Below are 22,677 nucleotides of genomic sequence, written 5' to 3'. Positions count from 1 at the left end.
TTCTGGTTATGCCCTACTGCATAATTCAGTATAGAATTATACTGACAAATGGTATAGACAAATGGGGTTTTGTCCCTTTTCTGTGGTAAGGATTTAGATGTTAGAAGGACCATTTCTACAAAACATTATAAAGACAAAACTCAGTTTTAATTAATGTAAATGATACAACCATCCTGTTTTTCTCTATATCTGTTTTTTAGTGTCAGAGTCTTCTTAAGAGGCCAAAATGTATCAGCATTCCACAAACAAAACAAACACACACACAAAAAGATTTCCTTAGCAGACTGTCTCATTATGAAATTCATAAACAACCTGGAGAAGTGTATAGATTCCAGACCAACAGGATTCTATAATAGGTGGCTGAGCTATTTAACAACCTGGCTAACTTTTGAATAGAACTGAGTTGAACCGGAGCAAGCTGTTAGCTGGAGATTTGCACACAGTAGATCCAGGCCCTTGAAGCTCACAAGATCATTACTTTTCACCCGTTAGGCTTGACTTGCTCCTTCAGACTGAATTTATCTGAATGCTTCAGACTGATTCTATTAGCATCATCCCCTGAACTCTCGGGTCTGCTTTTCTGTGCTGAAGCAGACAGTTTAAATTGCTGTGAAGACAGTGGCAGTCAATTCCAAAGAGACTAGCTCTTTATAACATATTTCTGTGAACAGAAGGCAATAAATATGAATCAGAATGCACAAGGATTTGGCTTTCTCTAGTACCTTTGGTTCATCATCAAGCACCTGATCCCTGCAGCATCAACGCAAGAGTGGCCATGTTTGAAGTAAAAAGATGACTCTTTAGTTGGTTTATAATATACAAATAATGTAAATCATATATGTATTGTATCTATGAATGTATGTGTAATGCAGTCCCATTAAAATGCCAACAGTTATCACACTGGGATATCATCTTCTTAGCGTATATGCAATATGCCTCAGGTGGCACATGATCGGTCAGAGACATCACATTACCTCCCTACACTTATATAACTACACTTAAGAGGAAGAACTTGCTGTGCCTACAATACCACTTTGTGGTAACTTATGCTTTTGATTTTATAACATTGACCACTGTATGTGTATAAGGTATCTCGTCTCTTTCACCACACATATCAAGGCAGTGTCCAAATCCGGCAACATTTTCCTCTATCTTATTTCTAAAATCTAACCTTTTCCTTCCATCCAACAGCTAAAACTCTCAGGCCCCTCATCCTCTCACTTCTTTACTACTGTGACTTCCTCCTATGTGGGCTCCTAACACTCACATGCCCATTCCCAAGATACAGTTGCTTAAGACCCTCTTCTTTGCCCATTGCTCTGACGATGGAACTCCCCTTCTTTGAATCTATCCACTGGATCTCCCTTTTCTAGCATATTAAATTGAATCCTCTTCTCAAATTTCAAGGCCCTAGACAATTCTGTCCACCTCTATTTATCTACTCATCTTTTATTTGACTTTCCGCATTCCCTCCACTCAGTTACTAATGTTAATCTCCACCATCTATTTATCCAATTCTCCCACAGCTGTCTTTGTACTTTCTTCCACTTGGGACAATCTCTCCAAAGTAGTTCATAAGATCACCACGTTTTTCAAATCCCTTTCGGAGCCATGCATGGTGGTATAAGGGCAAATAAAGAGACAAGTTCCCTTACTGAAGGAGTTCACAATCTAAGTTAGATCACAGAGATAATAAAAAATGACAATACAGTATGGCAAGTAAGAGGGTACCTTCATGGAAATTCTACTGAATTCCATTAGAATCCTTCTGCTGGTCTCTGTTGGTTTCTTCTGCACCCATAGTCCCAGGAAATAATAGACTAATAGTCCCAAAACCTAACTGGAACCAGCAGAAACTAGCTGAAAATTTTCATCAAGAATTTCCATTAAGGTGGTGTGGGGAAAGTCAACAGTAAATAGTGGAAGGGGGACACTGCTCTACAAGCAGGCTAGATATTTCCGTAGAGAGCAGATCATGTCCATTGTTTGGTAGAGTATTACATATTTCTTTTTTTTCATTTATGGTGGATACATTTTTACTGTAATGGAAATGTATTTATTAAATGCCAGAAGCCTGTTGTTTTAGTTCCTTTCATAATCAAGTACCCAAGCACCCCATAACATTTAAAAAAACAGCAAATTGAGCCAGTGACAGGGTAACAGCTGTGTAGACAAATGTAGCAGCAGCCATTGTATATTCAGCAATTGCTCACTTAAAGCGTCAGGTATTAAACCATGTTTTATGGAGAGAGGAAAGGTGAGCCAGAACACTGAGTTACCTCCTACTCTGAAAATGCCATGAGCTATTCATCTTTCACCTGAATAGCTGATATGGATGGGCATAAAGGAATAGTTTAACATTTTATCCAAAGGATGGCACTTCTGACTAGTGCCACCATATACTGTCAATAAAATATCAGCTGCACCTTCTGGCATAGAACTTGAACATACGATCTTCTTGCCCAGAGCCAAGAATTCCACCAATTAAGCTTTGTAGGTCTAATTATTAAGGCATGCTTACTATTAAAAATAAATAGCAATGATTCAGATCTTGAGCTCGTCATTCCATTTTTACTGAGTTGTTTTAATTCAGTTGCTGGAATAAAGACCAGAGGCCTCAGGAGTTGACCCCACATTATTTGTTTTTCAAACTCTTAAAACCCAACAAAAACAATTTTAGAGAAAGAAATTAATTACTCACAAATCAACTCTAACTATTCAGTGACTGTATCACTGATGTCCTTAGACATATAAAGCCAAACTTTGGCACAATTTATGTTTCCTCTCCTATTGAAATAGTACTGCAACAATACTCTTGTTTCCAGCTTGGATCCTGTTTGGTACAACAGTTTGATGTTCTCTTACAAGACTAGTGAAAAATACACTCCTCTAATTTTACTAAGTGACATGCCAGCATCTCTAGGGACTATATGTTTTCTTACCTTTCCATACAGTAATATGGTTTGCACTCAGCTAATGAAATATGCTTTACATTAGCTGGAGTGAGGAGTTTAGTTAGAATGTCCCTCTACCCTTTTTCTGGCTGACATACAGTCAAGCATCAAAAAGTTAAACTCAACTGCTTTGATAGAAAAAACTTCATTCCCTTCTTTAATATTTGATAGTTGATCATGAGTTGATAATCCCTGCAGATCTCCTTTTGCTTCCCCCATTGCCCCAGTGGTTTATCATGTCCAATTAGCCATCTGCCATGCCTGTACTGCCATACAAAAGGAACACACTCCCTTCTACCACAACCCATCAGCAGGCCCATTGTCCCAGCTGACAAACAAGAATCAGACACCATTGTTTCCAACTGATGTTGCTGCTCGGAATATAGGCTGCCAGTTGTGATTAAAACAGTAGGGGTGCCAGAGAACACTCCAGGAATCAGGAACTATGCCAGAAACTACAATATTAGTAAAGAACCTCCATCAAGTTCCTTTTACCAAGCATATACTAATTTCAAGTAATAAACATGCTGGGTCAAAGTTTGCTCTTAGACAATAGGGTTTACATGGGAGTGAGAGAGAGTCTGGCCCACTGCCTTTACTGTTTTACTAAGGGTTCACAGAGTATATCTTGACAAGAAACTCCTGCAATCTCCAGGAGAGACAAAAGCTCTTTGATTCAAAAACATTCTCTTTAATGATTTCTTAAAAAATGAGGCTGGTCATCTTTTGCCATTTGTGTACAATTTACTACAAAGAAGTGATCAAAAACCTGAAAAAAATAGCTGAGTTAACATATAGAGCTATTATTATAGATTATATAATGAGTTAATTTAATTTCTGCTGCAAACACCACTCATTTTTTTCTCCAAGGCCACTTTAGTAACACAAATGACCAGAGCAGCTGGTTCACCAGTCACTGATGTTAAACTGAAGATAATTTCCTCTTATTATTCTGAGAAAAGCAAGATGTGACCTTATACTAATAAGTATAGTTTGCCTACTTACAGTTCTTTGTTCTGTCAGTGAAACAAAAATGGTGTCTTAGATAATTAAGGCTGCAAAAAAGGAATTCCATTTTTAGCTTTAAAGGCAATTTGTTGCCTTTAAGAGAGTATTGCCTAATTTGTCTATGTACCTACCTGGTCTCTTTCACGAACTAGGAGGTGCTCAGACACTATTGTAAGGCATAAAAGTAGGCAAAAGAGATAGAGGGAAACAGCTCACCCCAATTAAATACAACATAGTTTATGTATTAATTAATTAAAACAACCACATTGCTTTTAAAAGTAAAAATGGAATTCCATTCTTGGGCCCTGATTCTGCAAGGCTCTTGAGCACTTGCTTAATTTTAAGCATAGGAATAGTTCTATTGACTACAATGGCACTACTCATGCCTTGAAGCCTAAATTATCTGAGGCTAAATTTAGCAACAACTATAAATATGATCCCAATCTTCTAAAGTTCATCCGTGGCTATCACCAATCTTCTCTTCAGCCTGCTGGATCAGGAATTATTTAAAAAGCAATGATTTTTTCCCAGTACTCCTTCACACTCCAGCACTGAATATGTATAACTTTTAAACTACTGATGTTCTCTACTAATCTGCTGTCACACTTAACTACAATAAGGAGCAAAAATATATAGTACCAGAAACTAATATTATCTGTAGCCACATGATGTAGTCATGTAAATAGGATTCTCTCTCTTGTAATGCTGCATGGGGGAATAGGTTCAAATACCAACTTCAGTCTAAATTACAGCTGAAATGACATGCAAACTGCAAATATCCCCATCAAATACGACTCCTTTCTTGTGCAAAACTGACCATAACTTGGTACTGCAACCCATGTATTCCACAGGTGGCTTGACCTAGAAATGCATTTATGATTGATGTCATCATGATGTTTGGGTCAAGTTCTAATTTCACTTATGTTAGCGAAAAAACCAGCATAAGGTCACTGAAATAAATTGAGTTATTCCAGATTTACACCAGGATAACTGAGATCATAATTTGTCCTAGAATCTCTGACTAATTTTTTTTTAAATTCAAACCTGCCATTACTTTTCTTCTATAGCCACCTGCGTTCCAGAGCTCTCTAGTAAGACCATCACATTTTACTTCTACATTTGCTTTCGCTTTCTTTCCTATATTCAGGTTTCTTTTGCAACACGTGCATTACAAACCTCCCAGCTATGCTTACAAGGCTCATAGGGCAAAGTTTCCTAAGTGGTAGAATCCTCATAGTTTAACACAGGGCATGTGCACCATATAGACCTATAAAAAAGTTGTTTATTCACCAAAATATTAAAAGCAAGACACCATTCCAAATCAAATAAGAGCACAAATATCTCAGCTTGTTCTTGACTTACTTTAAGTTTGAGTCAAAAAATGCACAGCTATTTGGGTTTATAAGGTCTAACACTCCATAAGTATTTTCTTTGATATAGCTATGAAGTATTTCCAAATACCAGTAGGTACTGTATTGTACATGTCACAGTGGAGTAATAAAGCTGCTTCTATACATCCATAATCAAACTTCTTTGGGACCATAAGGTCACAGCAGCTGAAACAACAAAATACATCATACCAGCCCTGCCTGCCTAAAAGAAACCCAACACACCTGTCCAATGGGAGAATTCCCCACAGGGTCCTTAGCATAGAAGGTGCATGTTCTTTTACATCTCTGAAATCCAATCCTATATTTAAAAATCTTCTACTCCCCAACACTCTGTCAAGGCCTTGATACAGCCATGGAAAAAACAGTGATACTTATACTTTCCTGGCAAAAGCTGACTCTTCATTACACCTATTCACCCCTTCTAGGTGTGGGGGAAGGATAGCTCAGTGGTTTGAGCATTGGCCTGCTAAATCCAAAGTTGTGAGTTCAATCCTTGAGGAGGCCACTTAGGGATCTGGGGCAAAAATTGGTCCTGATAGTAAAGGCAGGGGGGCTGGACTCAATGACCTTTCAAGGTCCCTTCCAGTTCTAGGAGATTGGTATATCTCCAATTATTACCTTTACCTTTCTATGGATGAGAGACAAGTGAGACACAAATCTGGCAATGTTCCACTGTAAAGAGGTTTCCTTTACTCGTGAGCACTATGACCATTGTATTATTCTGTGGAGTGTCTCTTTCATAGTAATACTGTTCTTCCTTGTGAGCTTGATTTAAAACTCAATGAAGGCAATGGCAGTTTTCCCATTGACTTCAGTGGACACTGGATCAGGCCCTATAGCAACACCTACTAATGCAGATAATGTTCATGCTGTATTGATGTTTCCTTTACATCCACACTTCTTTGTTTTGTGAATCAAGGATTGTTAACTTCACAGTCAAGGATTAGCTCTGAGCAGAAACTATGTGTACAAGGTCTCATCCTGGGAGCTAGCAATTCAAATTAAGACAAAATAATATAAATGTTATTGTGCCATACTATAGTATGCTCTCATCTAGAAAAAATGAATTGTAAATAACCATAAAATGTCACTCGCGTTATGTTTTGCATCATTGTTTTACTTTTTTTTCCTTGGTGCAGGAGTCTATTGGGGGATGAACTGATGTCTTCTGGGATTGCTAATGGGATATAGAACTTCTCTCCACTTTAGTCACCAAATTAAACCCAAGACATGGGCCAGATCATAACCTCATGTCTTTCCCCTCCACAAATCCATAGAGTCTAATACCTTTTCTGGGAATTTTCAGCAGTGCTGAAGGGGAAAAATGATGCTATCCCCACTAATAGCCCCTGGCATAGCTACACCCAACTTCTAGTCCTTTTGTCTTCAGACCCCAGACCAATAGAGCATTGTCTACAAAGCCAGAAGGAGGACAAAAAAGACAGTGCCATAGAAAGTTCCCTTCCACATGGAATGGGGAAGATCTGCTCATGGAGGCCCCACTCCATGCACATATGTTGAGGAGCACATGACTATCTGGTCTTAGGTGAGTAGTGACTAAAATCTAATCCAGGTAACCCTCTGAACTAGATGAAAAAATAATTCACATTATAAATTCGGCAAAAAGTGTAAAATGAAAATCCACATTCCTGGTAATACCATAGGGCAAAATCTCCAGAGAGAAGTGTGATCTCTACATTGTCACTGTCCCTTTAAACAACAGGGGTTCTTTCCAAATGGAACACAAAACATGGTAGTCTTTTCTATATCACAGCCTCCTTTATTAGTGTACATTATCAAAACAGACCTTATAAATTATAAAGTTGGAAGGTGAGGAAGTCAGACACCATGAGTACACCTTACCACCAGAGACAAGTAGATTGATTCAATTTATCTGTCCTACTAGGAGACACTTGATTCCATCAGCCTGAAGGAGCACTCTTCTGCAGACATAATTTGAAGCACATCTATTGATCAAACAGCCTGTCCACTGCCAATCATTTTAAAATTATTTAGTAGCAGAACTGCCAGTCACTTGAACACAAATGAACAATGGTGAAAGTCTAACATGCTGGTGGAAGGCAAAAGGAAAAGAGAATAATTCATTGCACTAAAAAAAAAAAAAAAGATAGAACAATATCAATTTTCAACTAACCCACAGGAATCAATGACAGATTCTGCCTCTTCACATCAGAAACAATGTTAGATTTAGATGACACAAAACAAATTAGAAAAGAAAACCCTATCCACTGTGACCAGGAAGTATTAATGATTGCTCTTTCAAGAAATCACTGGTTTCTGGATTCTTCTATCAGTTTACCTCTATAAATATTTAAAGGTTTGGCAAATTTTTGTTGTCCCAGCTTCCAAAGTGTAACAGAAACTCTTAGAACACAGGCACAAAGACAAAGCTTTTCTTACATGTCCTCATGCATCCAGGGAAAGTTCTGACATTCCAACCATGGCTTAACAACACGACTTCCGTTACTCTATTCATTCTCTAAGCAACAAAGTCATTCGGATTCAGTCCTACACAACATAAAAACTGGAAAACACAATACATATTTAACTTGCTGATATGAAATAAACCACTGAGACTTTTTCTTAAGAACATATGCAAAATTTCAAGCTTTGTCACCAAATAGAAATCAAAACTCCAAAACGTAATAAAGTATATAAAGGCATAGGGCCAGATTCTTTCACAAAGAATTGCTATAGCTCAAACAGAAGTTATGGGCTTGGCGTGGAAATTATTGCTTTTGGTTCTATGGCCTGTATGAAGTAAGAGGTCAGGCTAAATTATTAGAATGATCCCTTCTGGCTGTAAAGTCTATGAATTTACGAATTCTTATTTCAGTTACACAAATATAATCTCACTGAAGTAAATGAAATTACTCTTTTTATACAGCATGGTAACTAAAATCAGAATAGTCTCTGCCACACATTTCTTTAGAGATATTTGACAGGATTCTGATCTCAATTATATTGGTGTATGTCCATTGACTTCAAACAAGTTATCCCTGTTTCATAACAGTATGAGATCAAAATCAGGCCCATCATTTATCACTTTGGATTGGTTAATTTGATTTTGTTTTCCACTTACAGCTTACAGATCTGTTATCTTCATTGTCATTGATAACAGACCCTATATTTGAATTGTTGGGTGCTCTTGCTAAAAATCTGTCTGTGAAGGGCCTTCATCTCTGGCATATGCTTCCTCTATTGGTCTAAGAGAGCTGAGTTTACTGACCTTCGATGCTCAGTGTAAAGCTCATCTGTTTACTAAAGCTTTTGACTGAGATATATTGATGGAGAACAGTGTCAGGACCCTGAGTTTTCATTGGGAACGCTGCCTTCTGAGTTTTTGCCATTTCCTTTGACAGCTACAATTTGGTGAGTGCCCTTTTTATAGCCAATTTTTGGCAGCATCTTTGAATGGTAGTCTTGTATATGGAGGGTTTGCATAACTGAGATTCCTAATGGTAAAAAAGTATTGTTTTAATTGTCATGAATGCACCAAGACACTAAAAAATTGTCTTTTATAAAATCTACATAAGTACTAGTAATTCATATCTATACAGCACTAACCACTTAACAAAAGACAACAAAAAGTCAGACAAGGGTAATACAGGGTCTGATCTCACAGTCCTGTCTCAGGCAAGACTCCCATTGACTTATGTGGGAATTCTGCCTGAGAGGGGACTGGAAGGGTCAGGTTCTCAGTTTGTTCACAAGTGTTCTATCTAGACTCTCTCCCCGAATACACCTTATTAGCTGTTTTCTCTAGCATCAAGACTGACATCAACAGCAACTCTAGGCAGTCACAATATCAGCACACAAAGCAGAGAACCAAATAGGACAAGTAAGCATCCATAGAAAAGTAGGTTATTCCAATAAAAATTAACCAATTTCACTAAGATCAGGCCCACCATCAGATGCCTTGATTTCTGTTTATCAGGTCCCTCAATGGCCATTAGCCAGGATGGACAGAGATGGTGTCCCTAGCCTCTGTTTGCCAAAAGCTGGGAATGAGCAACAGGATGGATCACTTGATGATTACCTGTTCTGTACATTCCCTCTGGGGCACTTGGCATTGGCCACTGTCAGAAGACAGGACACTGGGATAGATGGATCTTTCGTCTGACCCAGTATGGATGTTCTTATGGTTTTATATGTGTATTAATTTTAAAACATGCCTGGTATAACTATGAGGCTTATTCATGTCTGTGAATTAGTAAACAATTTCTTTTTAAACAGTGTTGTGTTTTGTGTATGAGAGGACACACAGTGGATTCAAACTATTTACTTACTTGAGTAAATGGGAATTCCAAAAACCCTTCCAGGGACCCTTTAAATTAAACTCATAGGACACCTAACAAGATTATATTCATGATTCCTTAGGCATTGAATTTCTGGAGGAGGACACAGAATAGGAAAATGTTTGATCATGGGATTCTTTTTGAGTGTTCTTTTCTTATTTAGTATGATTTCTTTTACAAACTGGACACAAATGTGAAGAGTCCCTTTGACTTCAATGTTGTAATCTTTTCTTATGTTGAGAATTAAGTGCCATTAGGCAACGATTTAAGCTTTTAAGAGGGAGATTTCTGAAGCAATATACATTTTTTTACCAAGAAAAATGCTATTTTTTTTAAAGTGCATTCCACAAATCTTCAGTAGTCCAAGAACACTTATACCACTGGGGTATGGGAAATCTATAAATGCTTTGCTTGTAGCCATGCAGGGTATCAAGAGGCAAATATCCATTGGCTTAATGGGTTGTGGATCACAAGATATGCACAGTCAGACCTTATTATAGTTACCCTCTAGATCAAAGCATTTTCACATGAACAGGGTTTAGTCCACCATAATTGTAGCAGATCTGCAGGAATGAACTTCTTTAAAGTTCTGGTGATTACATGATTGTTTTGTTGTAACTGGAGCCTGAAGCTCTCTGCATAACTAATGATCAGGTAGAAGGAAAAAGGCAGCTGAAAAGTAAAGCCTTGACAAACAGCTGTGGCAATAAGTGTCAAATCCAGACTACCAGGGTCAATCCCCTTTTGAAGTGAGTGTTTAATCCTTTGCAATTTTTAATTAAAAATTTACCAAATAGCATGTAATGCTTTAAGGTTCGGCCTATTGAATCAGAAGGAATCCTATAAACTGTTTCACTTGGGGCTTTGATCCCACATAAAATAATGTTTTAAAGATAAGGGCCATCAAACTAATAATACTTTATGTGGGTATCTAGTGTATACACATTTCTTAGAGAATTTGGCCCAAATATTCTTTTAAGAAGCAGAGTCACATTTAATCTTACGCTCTGTTATAGTATTGTCCTCTAAAACAGAAGGACATTTATTTCTCACACTACTCACTGAAATACAATTGGATTTGTTCTTGATCCTGACCTTCTGGATCCTGCTAACAAAGTCCATCTCAGGAGGAATGAGATACCCAAGCAAATATGCTCACCGGTTTTCCCACCAGTAACGACCTGTATTGACTTCTAGTGTCCCTAATGCCCAGTACCACTGCCACAGTACACATGACTGAAAGCATTGGGTTAACAAAGCCTTTTTCAAGCAAGGGTTTGTTTGAGATGGAAGGGGGTACTTGTGCATATAATATATTTATAGCTTTCAAGTGAAAGTACAAATTTAGTAGACTGAGGGAGGGAAAAAAGCAAACTCCTCTTCAAAATAATTAACTGTGATTATTATTTATTGACCTTTCCCCACATCTTGCTAACCCCTAATTCTCCATTCTGATCAGAGGAGTGATCCAGGAAGCGGGTGTTACACATTATGGACAATGTGCATAAGGATGGTTAAAATCGGAGCCTCTGGCTCCATCACCTGACCCAACCTATAACCCAAACTGAAGGCGTGTTTAGGGACCCAATGCCATGTCTTTTTGTATGTGTAGTTCTCACAAGCCATCAACGAACATCTTGGAGCGGCTTTTGTGTATTTCCAATCTCAGAGGAGAAAGGGAGAGAGCAACGATAAATTTCCTGCAATGTTAAGATCTTGTACCGTGCGAGAACTGGGAGGAGATGTAATCCCTCCCCTCTTGCATTTAAAAAAGTGATCTAAGATCGCCCCATTCCTGTGTAACAAGCGAAGAGCAGCATCATTTCCTAGCAAGCCAAGGAACAAATGGAAACGGAACAAGAAGCGGGGGGATAAATCTGGTTTCTCTTCTGAAACTGACAACCAACAGTTTCCAATCCTCGGTCAATTCGTTAAGTGCTTGTGCAAACAACCCCAACACAAAAGCATCTTTGCCCAGAGAAGGGGCTTCTCCTTTAGTGGCTGTGAATGTCTCTCACACTAGCCGTGAGACTAAAGTCTTTTTTCGTGGGGGCGGAGAGGAAGGCGACAATGAACAAAATATAAACAGAAGGAGGAGACGATCAGTGGGGTTCTCTTCAACCAGCGGACCCCAACCCTGTCCATGCGCCCCCAAACAAAGCAAGTCAGCCAGTCCCTTGTGGCTTCCCACCCAGGATGGTGCCAATGCAAAACAACCCCTTTCTCGCAACCCATTCTCGCCCAGGCGATGGCAGCCCCTTCCCCTCCTTCTTCGCCCCTTCCCCACTCCTTCCTTACCTGTCCGGAAAAAAGCATCCACCTCGGAATCGGGGACAGCGCCTTCCTCCGCTGCCCCTTCTGCGGGATTCATGGCTGGGGAAAGAAGAGGCGAGCCCGGCTGCTGCTAATATCCAGTGAGTTCGGGAGGAGGAGAAGCAAAGGGAGAGAGAAAGAGGGAGGGATGGATGGAGGCGCTTTCAGCAGCTAGCCCAGCCGTGCACCACCGGGATCATCCCTTCCATGGTGTCTGGTGAGCTCTGCTGGGGCTGCTGCTCCCTGGGCTTAGCAGCAGCTGCTCCTACTGCCTGCCAGTCGTGTGAGGTTTGCAGGCCCCTCCCGCCCCCCAACACCTCCAGCAACAGCAGGCTCTCTGCCAGCCCCCTCTCCTCTCTCTATTGTTCAGACCTGCTCTGCTCTCTTCCCCCTCGCCGCCTCCTCCTCTCTTCTTTGCCAACAATGCCCCTTGCTGCACATGTGACTCCAGCCGAGCTGTATTTACATAGATGACAGTTCAATTCCTTACAGCCGCGGCAGCCGCCTGAGCTAGTATCACACCAGCTATTGTTGTTTTCCTAATGATCATTTCAACCAGCCTGGGTTATTCTGGCCGTCAGGACTTCCTGAGGGAGGCAGGAAAGCTGGGATGTGGATATTATAAAGGGAAGAGGAAGGGAGAAAGAGAGAGGGGGGGGGTGTGTGTTTCGTGGGAGCTTTTATCATTGCATAATCAAGGGACTTTTTTCTCCCCCATTCTTTCCATCTCTCTTAAATCAGCTAATCCACCCCTCCCAGCTAATACAGGATTGTGCCCTATAGTATATTCTCCTACCGAGTCCCCTCTCTCTCACTCACACCCTTACTAATGCTTGTTCTAGTCCTTACTATATGGATCATTCACGGGAGGTTTCCTTCCGATATACAGATCACAATGAACATTCTTTCCTTACAGGCAGATTCAAAACAAAACAAAAAACCCATTGGGTGTGTATGAAAATACAATCGGGCAAATGAAGTGTGTCCCAGAATAACTAGCTCCTGTTGAATTTCAGTTCAAAGAAACATGCAGGGTTGGTAATTAAGGCAGTGATTGTAGTGCCAGTTGGTTTTTAAACAATATCTTCCCTTACAATAGGATAGTGCTTGAGGGTATACAGAATAGTGCTGCCAATTCCATTCCTGAGGGTGCCATGTCCGGAATAGGTATGTGTGTTCATGTCTGAACATGTGTACTTAAACTTCCAAGAGGATTTCACTGATTTTTCCATGTGTGCTTTGCTGTCCTCACCATTTGTGGCATCAATTTGCATTGTTCTCATATCAAATTTAAAAGCAATGAGGCAGTTTGCAGTGGTAGGTATCTATAAAAAGTGCAGAGAATCAAATAACAAAACTGGGTTTTTAAGTATTCTATTACATAACATGCTGTTGAAACTTCAGGTTTCTGAAACAGATATTTGAAACTGTGTTCTTGCAGGTACTTTCACATTCTGCTTTTTGCAGGCTTTGGGTTTGATGGGGTGCATGGATTAGTAATCTGAAAATGGGACAGGAAACCAAGATATATTGATTTTCTAGTTCCAAATCTGACAAGTTGCCTTGTCGTGTGATTTAATTTCTCTACCACAGTTTCACTATCTGTGATATAGGGATAACATTTATGCACTTATCTGAAAGGGGTATCCTGAGGAATAACTAGTTGCTATTTGTAAAGTGCCTTGAAGATTAAAAGCGTATGTCCTACTGTTATTCCATGACATCCAGGTAATCAGATACTAATGTGAAAGATAGGGGCAAATGATGAAAATCTTTCCTCATTTTCTGCCATTCTCAACCTCATCAGCTACATTATAGCCACACAACATATCCAAAACTGATAATCTACTAATTAAGGCCAGATTTTGCCATTCTATCTCAGAGTGAGAGCTGGAATCAGTGGGATTATTTGTGGAGCAAGGTACTATACATTATTAGCAAGGGGGGGGGGGTTTACAAAACCTGGGCCTTTAAAAAAACTAAAACCTAAACTGAAACTCCACCATGTCTATCTTCTTGTTTAATTCAAATCTTATGTTTAGACCTCAACCCAAACTTGACTCTGAACTTTCCTCTACCTCCCTTTATTGCTCAACTCTATAATTCTGCCTCTCATCCCCAAGACACTGCCCACACCTTTTCTGAAACTCTTATTCATGTCTTCAGCACCTTTCATCACGATTAAGAAAAGGTACTTACCTTACAGTAACTGGAGTTCTTCAAGATCTGTTGTGCATATGTATTCTACTCTTGGCGCGCATGCACCCCATGTGTTTGAGATCAGAGTCTTTTGGCCAGCAGTGTCCGCTTGGGCAAGGCACATGCACTGAGTGTCCTTGTGCTCCCGTACCAAGTGCATACAGAGCAGAGCAGGCTTAACCACCATTCGGCTCCTTTGCTACTGCAGAATACAGATATGAAAGAACTCTGTGGTAATGGGGTTGGAGAGCAGGTTGTGGAATACATACAGACAACTCATCTCAAAGAACTCTGGTTATTGTAAGTTAAATAATTTTTCTTTCATCCTCTAGTGCTTGTGCATATATATTACACTCTTGGTAACTCACAAGCAATGACTTGATGTGACGGCAGTAGCTGCTCAGAGTCTGATTAAATAAATTTTGCTGTGCAGCTCTGCCAAAGAAGCATCAGACCTGGATGCTTCTCCCAAGAAGTAGTGTTTAGTGAAAGCATGGATTGAACACCAAGCAGCTGTCTTGTAGATGTATGAAATTGTGTAAGGAACTGCACTCACCACTCATAGCAACCCCTTGTGTCAGGGTGTGATGCTGCAAAGGGTCCTCATCTCCAGCACCTCCTGCTGGCTGCCTGCATCTTGCTGGGTCTTCCTGGCTTGGCCCTCCAGACAAGTCACATACATTTCTGCCCCCTTTCGGGAGAATAAAATGTTCAACTGAAAGTCCAAGCTAAACCATCCAAATAATAATTCTTCCACCCCTTGTCGGGCTCCACTGAAGTGTTCTTACTGGCCCTCTCTCAGGGCCTCCTCCACAGGAGGCCAGTCTGCTTCTACAGAGTTGTTTCTCTGTTGTTTGCTGAAATATCGTTACTGGCCCTTCCTTAGGCCCTGTCTCCCAGCAGCCTAATTTCCTCCTGCAGTTGGTCTTCCATGCCCCTTCCTGAGGGGCTGGTAGGGGAACCCAGGCCCACCTTCTACTTTAGATTTCAGCCCAGGAACCCTGTATTAAGCTACTACGTCTGCTTCTTCAGACATGCTGCTGTTTCCCTGGGCTGCTCCTGTCTTTAAGCCGCCTTGTGCTACTTCCCTGCAGCTTGTACTTAACATAGCCTCTCTTTGGTTCTCAGACGTCTGACATCTCCCTTCTCTGCTGAACTAACAACTCTTCTGCCCCTCTTGGGCTCCACTCAAGTGTTTTTACTGACCCTTCCTCAAGGCCTCTCCCACAGGAACCTGCTCCTGCTCCTCCTTTGTTGCATCTTAGCAGGTTTTCCCCTCACAGTCTTCCTTCCCCAGGGACTCTGGCAGCTTCCCCTAGGGTTCTTCCTGCTCCTTGTAGGCCCTAGCTCAGGGCTTCCCCTACAGGAGCCTATGCTGCTCCCCATCAGTCCTTCTACCTGACTTCGTGCCTGTCTAAGCACTATCTCAGGGCTCCCCCCCGGAGAAGCCTGACTGCACTCTTAATACCAGGGGCGGCTCTAGCAATTTCGCCGCCCCAAGCAAGGCGGCACGCCGCGGGAGGTGCTCTGGCAGTCGCCGGTCCCACGGCTCCGGTGGACCTCTTGCAGACATGCCTGCGGAGGGTCCGCTGGTCCCGCAGCTACGGTGGAGCATCCGCAGGCACGCCTGCGGAAGGTCCACCCGAGCCGCGGGACCAGCAGACCCTCCGCAGGCACGCCTGCGGGAGGTCCACCGCAGCCGCCCCAAGCGCGCGCTTGGCGCACTGGGGTCTAGAGCCGGCCCTGCTTAATACAATCCCAAATCCATGGGAAGCAGGGTTGCTTATTGATAGAAAAACCATAAATCAGAACCTTAAAGATTTTAACCACAGTGTGAAGGGGCAGGGGAGGAAACTGTGTAGCTTTTAATAGGAGGGTGGTATGCAGAAATGGCAGGTGCATACTAATAGAGCTAATCAACGATCCAGAGCTTTTCAGGGACAGTAATTGCTCAAAAATAGTAGAAATCAGAGAGTCAACAGTTGTAGCTAATGCTGTTCACACCAAATCCTAAATCTGTTCCTTTTAGCAGCATAGGTTTGTTTGATGAAATCTTTTCTACTTCCCAAACTGTTTTGGACATCAGAGGAACATGATCTTTCTATGTTTTACTTCAATCCAGCAGCCAGTCTTTGAGGTTGAGGGAGGATGGATTCAAATACAAGATGTTCCTGTTGTCTTGTGATATTAAGTCCAGAAGAAGAGAGAAGGATTTTAGTAGACAAATTATTAAGAGCATCAACCCGGATACCAAAACTTCCTCAGCCAGGCAAGAACTATCAATATGACTATGGCAGCAGCTTGTCTGATCTTTCTGGATATCCTAGGAATCAGAGTATCAGAGGGGTAGCCGTGTTAGTCTGGATCTGTAAAAGCAGCAAAGAGTCCTGTGGCACCTTATACACTAATAGACGTTTTAGAGCATGAGCTTTCGTGGACGAAGTGGGTATTCACCCACGAAAGCTCACGCTCTAAAACATCTGTTAGTCTATAAGGTGCCACAGGACTCTTTGCTGCTTCTAGGAATAAGAGGAATTGTAGGGTAAGCATACATCAGTCCTGGGACTGTAAAATCAGGAATGTGTCAAACAAGGATTCTAGGCTTAAACACCGTCTGGAACAAATGCTGAGGCATTTGCTGTTTGTTGTGAACAGATCTAATGATAGATGACCCCATTCCTTGAAAATACAATGTCTAATCAAATCTTTGATCATCCACTTGTGGTCTAATGAGGAAAAAAAAAAGATTACTCACCTTTCTGTGACTGTTGTTCCTCAAGATGTGTTGCACACATTCATTCCACTGTAGGTGTTTATGTGCTCCAGTGCATGATTGTCAGAGAATTTTTACCCTTAGCAGCGCCTGTTACAGCAGCCTGAGCACCTTCTGCTGTCTCATGCACATCACACAGGCATAAAGGGCTGAGCCATCTTTATGAGACAGGTAAGTAATCCCTAACAGTGATGATTTGGCATTATCCAGAAAAAGGGATGAACTCCACCAAAGGCAGGGGAAACCCTATTTCTCCTTCATTATGAACACTGCAGACTTCCCCTACCATGTCAACTTCACTATGACAAGATATCCTCCCTGCCCCTTTCAATGTAGTCAAACAATTAGGGACTTTCATTCTATTTCAGTATAGAGTTTCACTATATCCGAGTTCACTACAAAGTGCCCCAAGATACAGCCATGTCAATGAGTGAATCTTTGGTGTTTTGTCTCTGTTGTGTATTGATGCACAGCACATTTGTACTTTTATATTAATAATATATCAAAGTGGTAAAGCTTACTGTGATGCACACCCCATTTTCATTCCTAGCACAGCAGCAGTCATAAAATACTATACTAGCCTCTCCAACGCAACACAAACATGATAATGCAGGATACTCAGGGCCATATTCTGATCTCAGTACTTCCAATGCAAGCCAATGACATTAGTGGAGTCACTCCTGTTTTCCATTGGTATTACTGAAATCAGAATCTGGCCATCACTCTAAAAGTATATACAACAACATTGAACAGTCACAACTTCAGTTCGTTTCACGCTGACAAGTTTGTGGTTGTTACTGTTTATAAAAGAGCAGTTAAATGTGGAATTAAATATCGATTGCAACATATAAAAACATGGTTTTATATAATTGCTATAATAAGTGTCTGCAGTTTTCTTGCTGTAGAAAACACCATAAAATTTAGAAGAATGTCTAAGGCAAAACATACCAGTCTCATTGATAGACACTGGTTTTAATCATTTTCAGGCTCTGCTAAGCAGAAATGTTCCATATCCCATCCACAAACTAAAACAACCCATTTAACTAGAGAATGGCCCAAGTTGCAAAATTCAAATTTGAACTTCCTCAAAGTTTGGGGTGCTCAGAAGTAGTGTTTTTATTCAAGGCCTTTACTACTTTCAAGCATTTCTACAGAGGTGGGGGCCAGCTAAACAAAACCATTTTTGAGCCAGGTCTGCTGGGACCACTTACATACAGTTACAGTTCTGGAGTCTTACAGTTCTACTTCTCTCATAGGATGAGATTGTCTTTTTATTAGGAAACCAGTGAAATTCACCTTTGTGGGCAGCAAATCTCCTGCAGGAGAAGTACATTTTAAGGTCCTGGGACTGTATACTACTGAAAATGGATACAGCACATTTAGAGAACACATACTATAAGAGATGGGTTCCCTGCACAGACAACCTTATTTAAAGCCTAACTTTGAAAAACACAAGATAACCATTTTGGTTCAAGAAGCTACAGAGACACTGTCAGTCAGGAAACCATTTTACCAGTTTGGAAGCCTCAGTCATCATAAAGTCACAAGTACCATCATTTGAGCTGTAAGTCCATCATTTTCAATACCATGATCCTACATATAAATATCCAGTACAAAGAGAAAACCTGAACAATGGAGACAAGAAAGCACCTGATGCTACCTTGGAGTGGATGATAAATTATTTGCAGCTACACTCTATGGTATGTGAGGGAAATGTCCCAGTACAGGAGACCAGCACTGCCACAATGTCTGGTAGTAGAGCCCAGACCACAGATTATACAAGTGCCTCCATTGCCCTTGAATCATGCACTTATTTCAAGGAACACACTAGAAAACCCAAGGCCATCAGCAGAAGTATGGGGTGGAAGTTTTCCAGCCCTATTCTAGATTCTCTGGAATATTGCAGAGGAGATTCTGTAGGTCCCCAATGACAGGAGCCATGGAGTGGCATTCTGGGCAGGATCTAACAGGCCAAAGCCATCTTTCATATGTTTGTAACACATATACTCCCTCACCAGGGAATAGCATTTATGCATACACCCCTCACCCCCATACACACACAATGCAGATTATTCCAATTTTTAGTACACAGATTGTGCAAAAGGTCCATGCATAGGACTGGTCTCACCATGAATATGGCTGCACATTAATGATACCTTTGCAGTGCATATACACTTGGCAATTTAGATGAGTTAACCTTATTTCCAGAACTTGGCCCCTGATTCTAGCCACTACTATTGGTTTCTCATCTTCATAAACTAACCAGCCCAAATAAAATGATGTTACCAGTTGCAAAGATATTTCTACAATTATGCTATAGTTTATATTAGTGATAGTGACAAGCAAGAGAGATGATTATGTAAAATATTATATCCCTGGAAAGCCAGCAACTGTGCTGCTTCTGTAAAATGTTTCTATTACTAACCTAGTCACAAAAATTTAGATAGGGGTAGCATGGAGCAGAATGGCTCAAGAGTCTTAGAATAGGATTAAGCCTTTCTCCTTCAGGTTACTAGTTTTAATTTGGAAGAAGTACATGATGGCTGAAAATTTTTATCACCTGGCAGCTGTTTGGTGGCCTATGTAAAATAAATTGCTTATCTCAACTTAGTTCCTAGTGGTTAAGTGTCAATATCACAAAAAATATCACAGTGAAAACCCTTGCTGGCAGTCTCAGAAGAGAGGCCAAGAAGTGTATGGGCTGGAGACTGAACTACTCTTTATAGAGGTGTTGCCCCTAAGTCAGGTTGTATAAACACTGGCAGAGTAGGGTAAGGAAACTTGCATTGGCTATATCCATGTTCAGAGCTGGCTCTAGGCACCAGTGCTCCAAGCATGTGCTTTGGGCAGCACTTTCCAAGGGGCAGCACTCAGTCTCCCCCCTCCCTTTTTTTTTTTTTTTTTTGCTTGGGGCGCAAAAACCCTGGGGGGGTGCAGAGGAACCTCTTCCCCTGCCCCCCCATCTCACCTCCGCTCCACTGCCGCCTGTTCCCCCGAGCACACCACTGCTCCGCTTCTCCCCACCCCGGGCTTGTCGTGTGAATCAGCTGTTTTGCGGCAAGCCTGGGAGGGAGGGGGGAGAAGCGGAGCGGTGGCAGTGCACTCAGGGGAGAAGGCGGAGTGGAGGTGAGCTGTGGCGGTGGGGGGTGTGGGGAGGGCTGCAAGAAGTAACACTGGGGGGGCAGAGGAACCACTCCCCCCCCAGCTCACCTCCGCCTCCTCCCCCAAGCGTGCCACTGCTCTGCTTCTCCCCCATCCCTCCCAGGCTTGCCTGGGAGGGAGGGAAGGGTAGCAGGGGAAATCTGGCTCGCCTGGGGGAGGAGGCAGGGCCAGGGATTTGGGGAAGGGGTTGGAATGGGGCGGGGAAGGGGCAGAGTTGGGGCGGGGCCAGAGGACACAGGAAACATTTTTTTGCTTGGGGCGGCAAAAAACTTGGAGCCGGCCCTGTCCATGTTGTACCTTTCTGTGCATAAAGGTCTTCAGTTTTGAGTGCTGTCAATCCAGAACCTTTCACCACCACTGCATTTAATTCAAATGTTTTCACCCTGCTTCTACAAATCCCAGTCACATGGAACAGCATTTACTCACATAATGAGTCCCATTAAAATCAATGGAACTACTCTCATGAGGAAGTCCTACTCAATATGAGTAAGAGTTACAGATTTGGGCCAAAACCAAAAAACAAGGCAGTGAATATTAAAAAAGTTATTTAAGAAAACACATAGTACATATTTAGCATTTATACCAGCTATTTCAAAAGCCCTTTTTAAGATGAAGTATGCATTAAAATTGAACACTCACTACCATTTTATTCCCACATGCATTCATTTCAGAGCACTTGTAGGATATTAATTTCACACATGATTGGGCATAAATACAAACCTGTTTTCCATTTTACCATTATAAAATGTGCACCAGAAATAAAAAGTTCCTGTCCTGAGTAAAAGAAAAATGTTCTTTTTTAAAAATAAAAAGTGAGCTCAATTTATTCCACCAATTATATGTTTATGTTATATTTACAGAAATTTTAAAAATATTCTGTAATTAAACCTTGGAAGAAAAACTTCCATGAATCTACTTTTTAAAAAACTTAAGAAGTCCTGATAAATCTAAAAATTATTGGCTAAAAATATTATTGTTATCTTTCAGGACTACATAAGAAGATTAATGAATTTGCATCAGATCAGCTTGACGATCCTTTCATGTCCTTTTAAAATCTAGCATGTTTTTAGACCTCCTTTAGACAAACTACACTCTAAAGTCTTCATAAATCCTATGAGCAACCTGTACAGATACTATATCAGAAGAATATTTCATCTGCTCAGTGCTTTGCAGTATCTATACCATTGAAAATGCACATTCTAAAGCTTATGTCACTGGACGCAGTCTAGTAACTGGAATGCATTTGCTTGAATTTCCCAAATGAATGAGTCTGACCAAATGAGTTTCCAGCTCTATTAATATCAGAAGAACCACATGTAACAGATCTGAATAAGCCTTATATGGAAAGCTATTAGGAATTATTGCAAGGTGTCATTCAAGTTTTTATTTTTGAAAACAGAACTAGTCAGTGCTACTGAAGATCACTATTGGTAAGTTACTGAGGACCAGATTCTGTATGCTGAGAGTGTTGTTCAATGACTCCGCTTTGTCCGTCCATCCCCAACTCTGTGCAGTCACTTCTTTCACTGGGACTGAGGGGGAGGGAGCTGTTCAATAATTCTGCTCCTCACACCATAGCCACTTCTCTTACTGGAGCCAGAGATGCAGTGGTGGTTATTCAATAGCTCCCTGATTTCCCCTTATACCTGACCCCACAGCTGCTTCTCTCAGTGAAGCTTGTGGGGAGGGGTTGTTGAGCAGTTCCTTGCTTCCCCGCCACTGCCTCCCATACCACTTTCCAGACTGTCTTAGAACTGTGACTTGAGACATTTCTGCAATGGTTCTTCCACTCTCTGGCTGGCTGTCCCTCTTCTCCCATTGTGTTTTGTATTTTCTGGCTGATTAGACTTTAATCTTTTTTTTTATCAAGGACCGTATCTTCTTCTGTGCCTTGCACAGGCACATCATCAGCACATAAAGAAAGAAGAAGGAGGAAGTCTAACCAACATTTTAAAAGTGTGTGTCTTTGTCCTCGTTTAGTGGCTGGTTCACATAAGAGGTTGATAAGTCTGCGACTTCTTTCAGCTATGAATAGGGCCCTACCAAATTCACAGCAATGAAAAACGTGTGACATCTGGTTTCCCCCCATGAAATCTTGTCTTTTGCTTGCTTTTACCCTATACTATACAGATTGCACGGAGGAGACCAGTGTTTCTCAAATTGGGGGTCCTGACCCAAAAAGGGGGTTGCAAGGTTATTTTAGGGGGGGAGGGGTCACAGTATTGACAACCTTACTTCTGTGCTGCCTTCAGAGCTGGGTGGCCAGAAAGTGGCAGCTGCTGACTGGAGGCCCAGCTCTGCAGGCAACAACGCAGAAATAACCGTGGCAATACCATACCATGCCATCCTTACTCCCGCTCTGCTGCTGGGAGCAGCGCTGCTTTCAAAGCTGGGATCCCAGCCAGCAGCCACTGCTGTCCAGCTGCCCAGCTCTGAAGGCAGTGCCACCACCAGCAGCAGGAGCACAGAAGGCAGAGTAACAGTACTGCAACCTCCCTACTCTGATATAGCAGGGCTAGAGGGCAGCAGGAGCATGATAGATGGGTAGTATATAAGCC

General features: G+C 41.4%; 1 protein-coding gene across 6 annotated transcripts in view; it reads right to left on the bottom strand.

The window, feature by feature from the left end:
• Positions 1-22,677, bottom strand: part of KALRN (kalirin RhoGEF kinase) — a 743,024-nt gene that overhangs the window by 704,871 nt on the left and 15,476 nt on the right. For 2 of the 6 annotated variants that reach the window (XM_045032054.1, XM_045032049.1), the window contains exon 1: positions 11,971-12,072. The exons of 1 other annotated variant lie outside the window; for it this stretch is intronic. In XM_045032054.1, coding sequence (XP_044887989.1) covers positions 11,971-12,043 — 73 coding nt within the window. In that variant the 5' untranslated portion in view covers positions 12,044-12,072. Of the gene's footprint in view, positions 1-11,970; positions 12,280-22,677 lie in introns of those variants that run through there. 3 more of the 6 variants (XM_045032053.1, XM_045032055.1, XM_045032051.1) reach the window with 3 other exon arrangements.

The sequence above is a fragment of the Mauremys mutica genome, chromosome 10 (genome assembly GCF_020497125.1).
Source record: "Mauremys mutica isolate MM-2020 ecotype Southern chromosome 10, ASM2049712v1, whole genome shotgun sequence".
Taxonomy (NCBI): domain Eukaryota; kingdom Metazoa; phylum Chordata; order Testudines; family Geoemydidae; genus Mauremys; species Mauremys mutica.
Note: the sequence above shows the minus strand (reverse complement) of the source record. Positions and strands in the feature narration are given on the sequence as shown.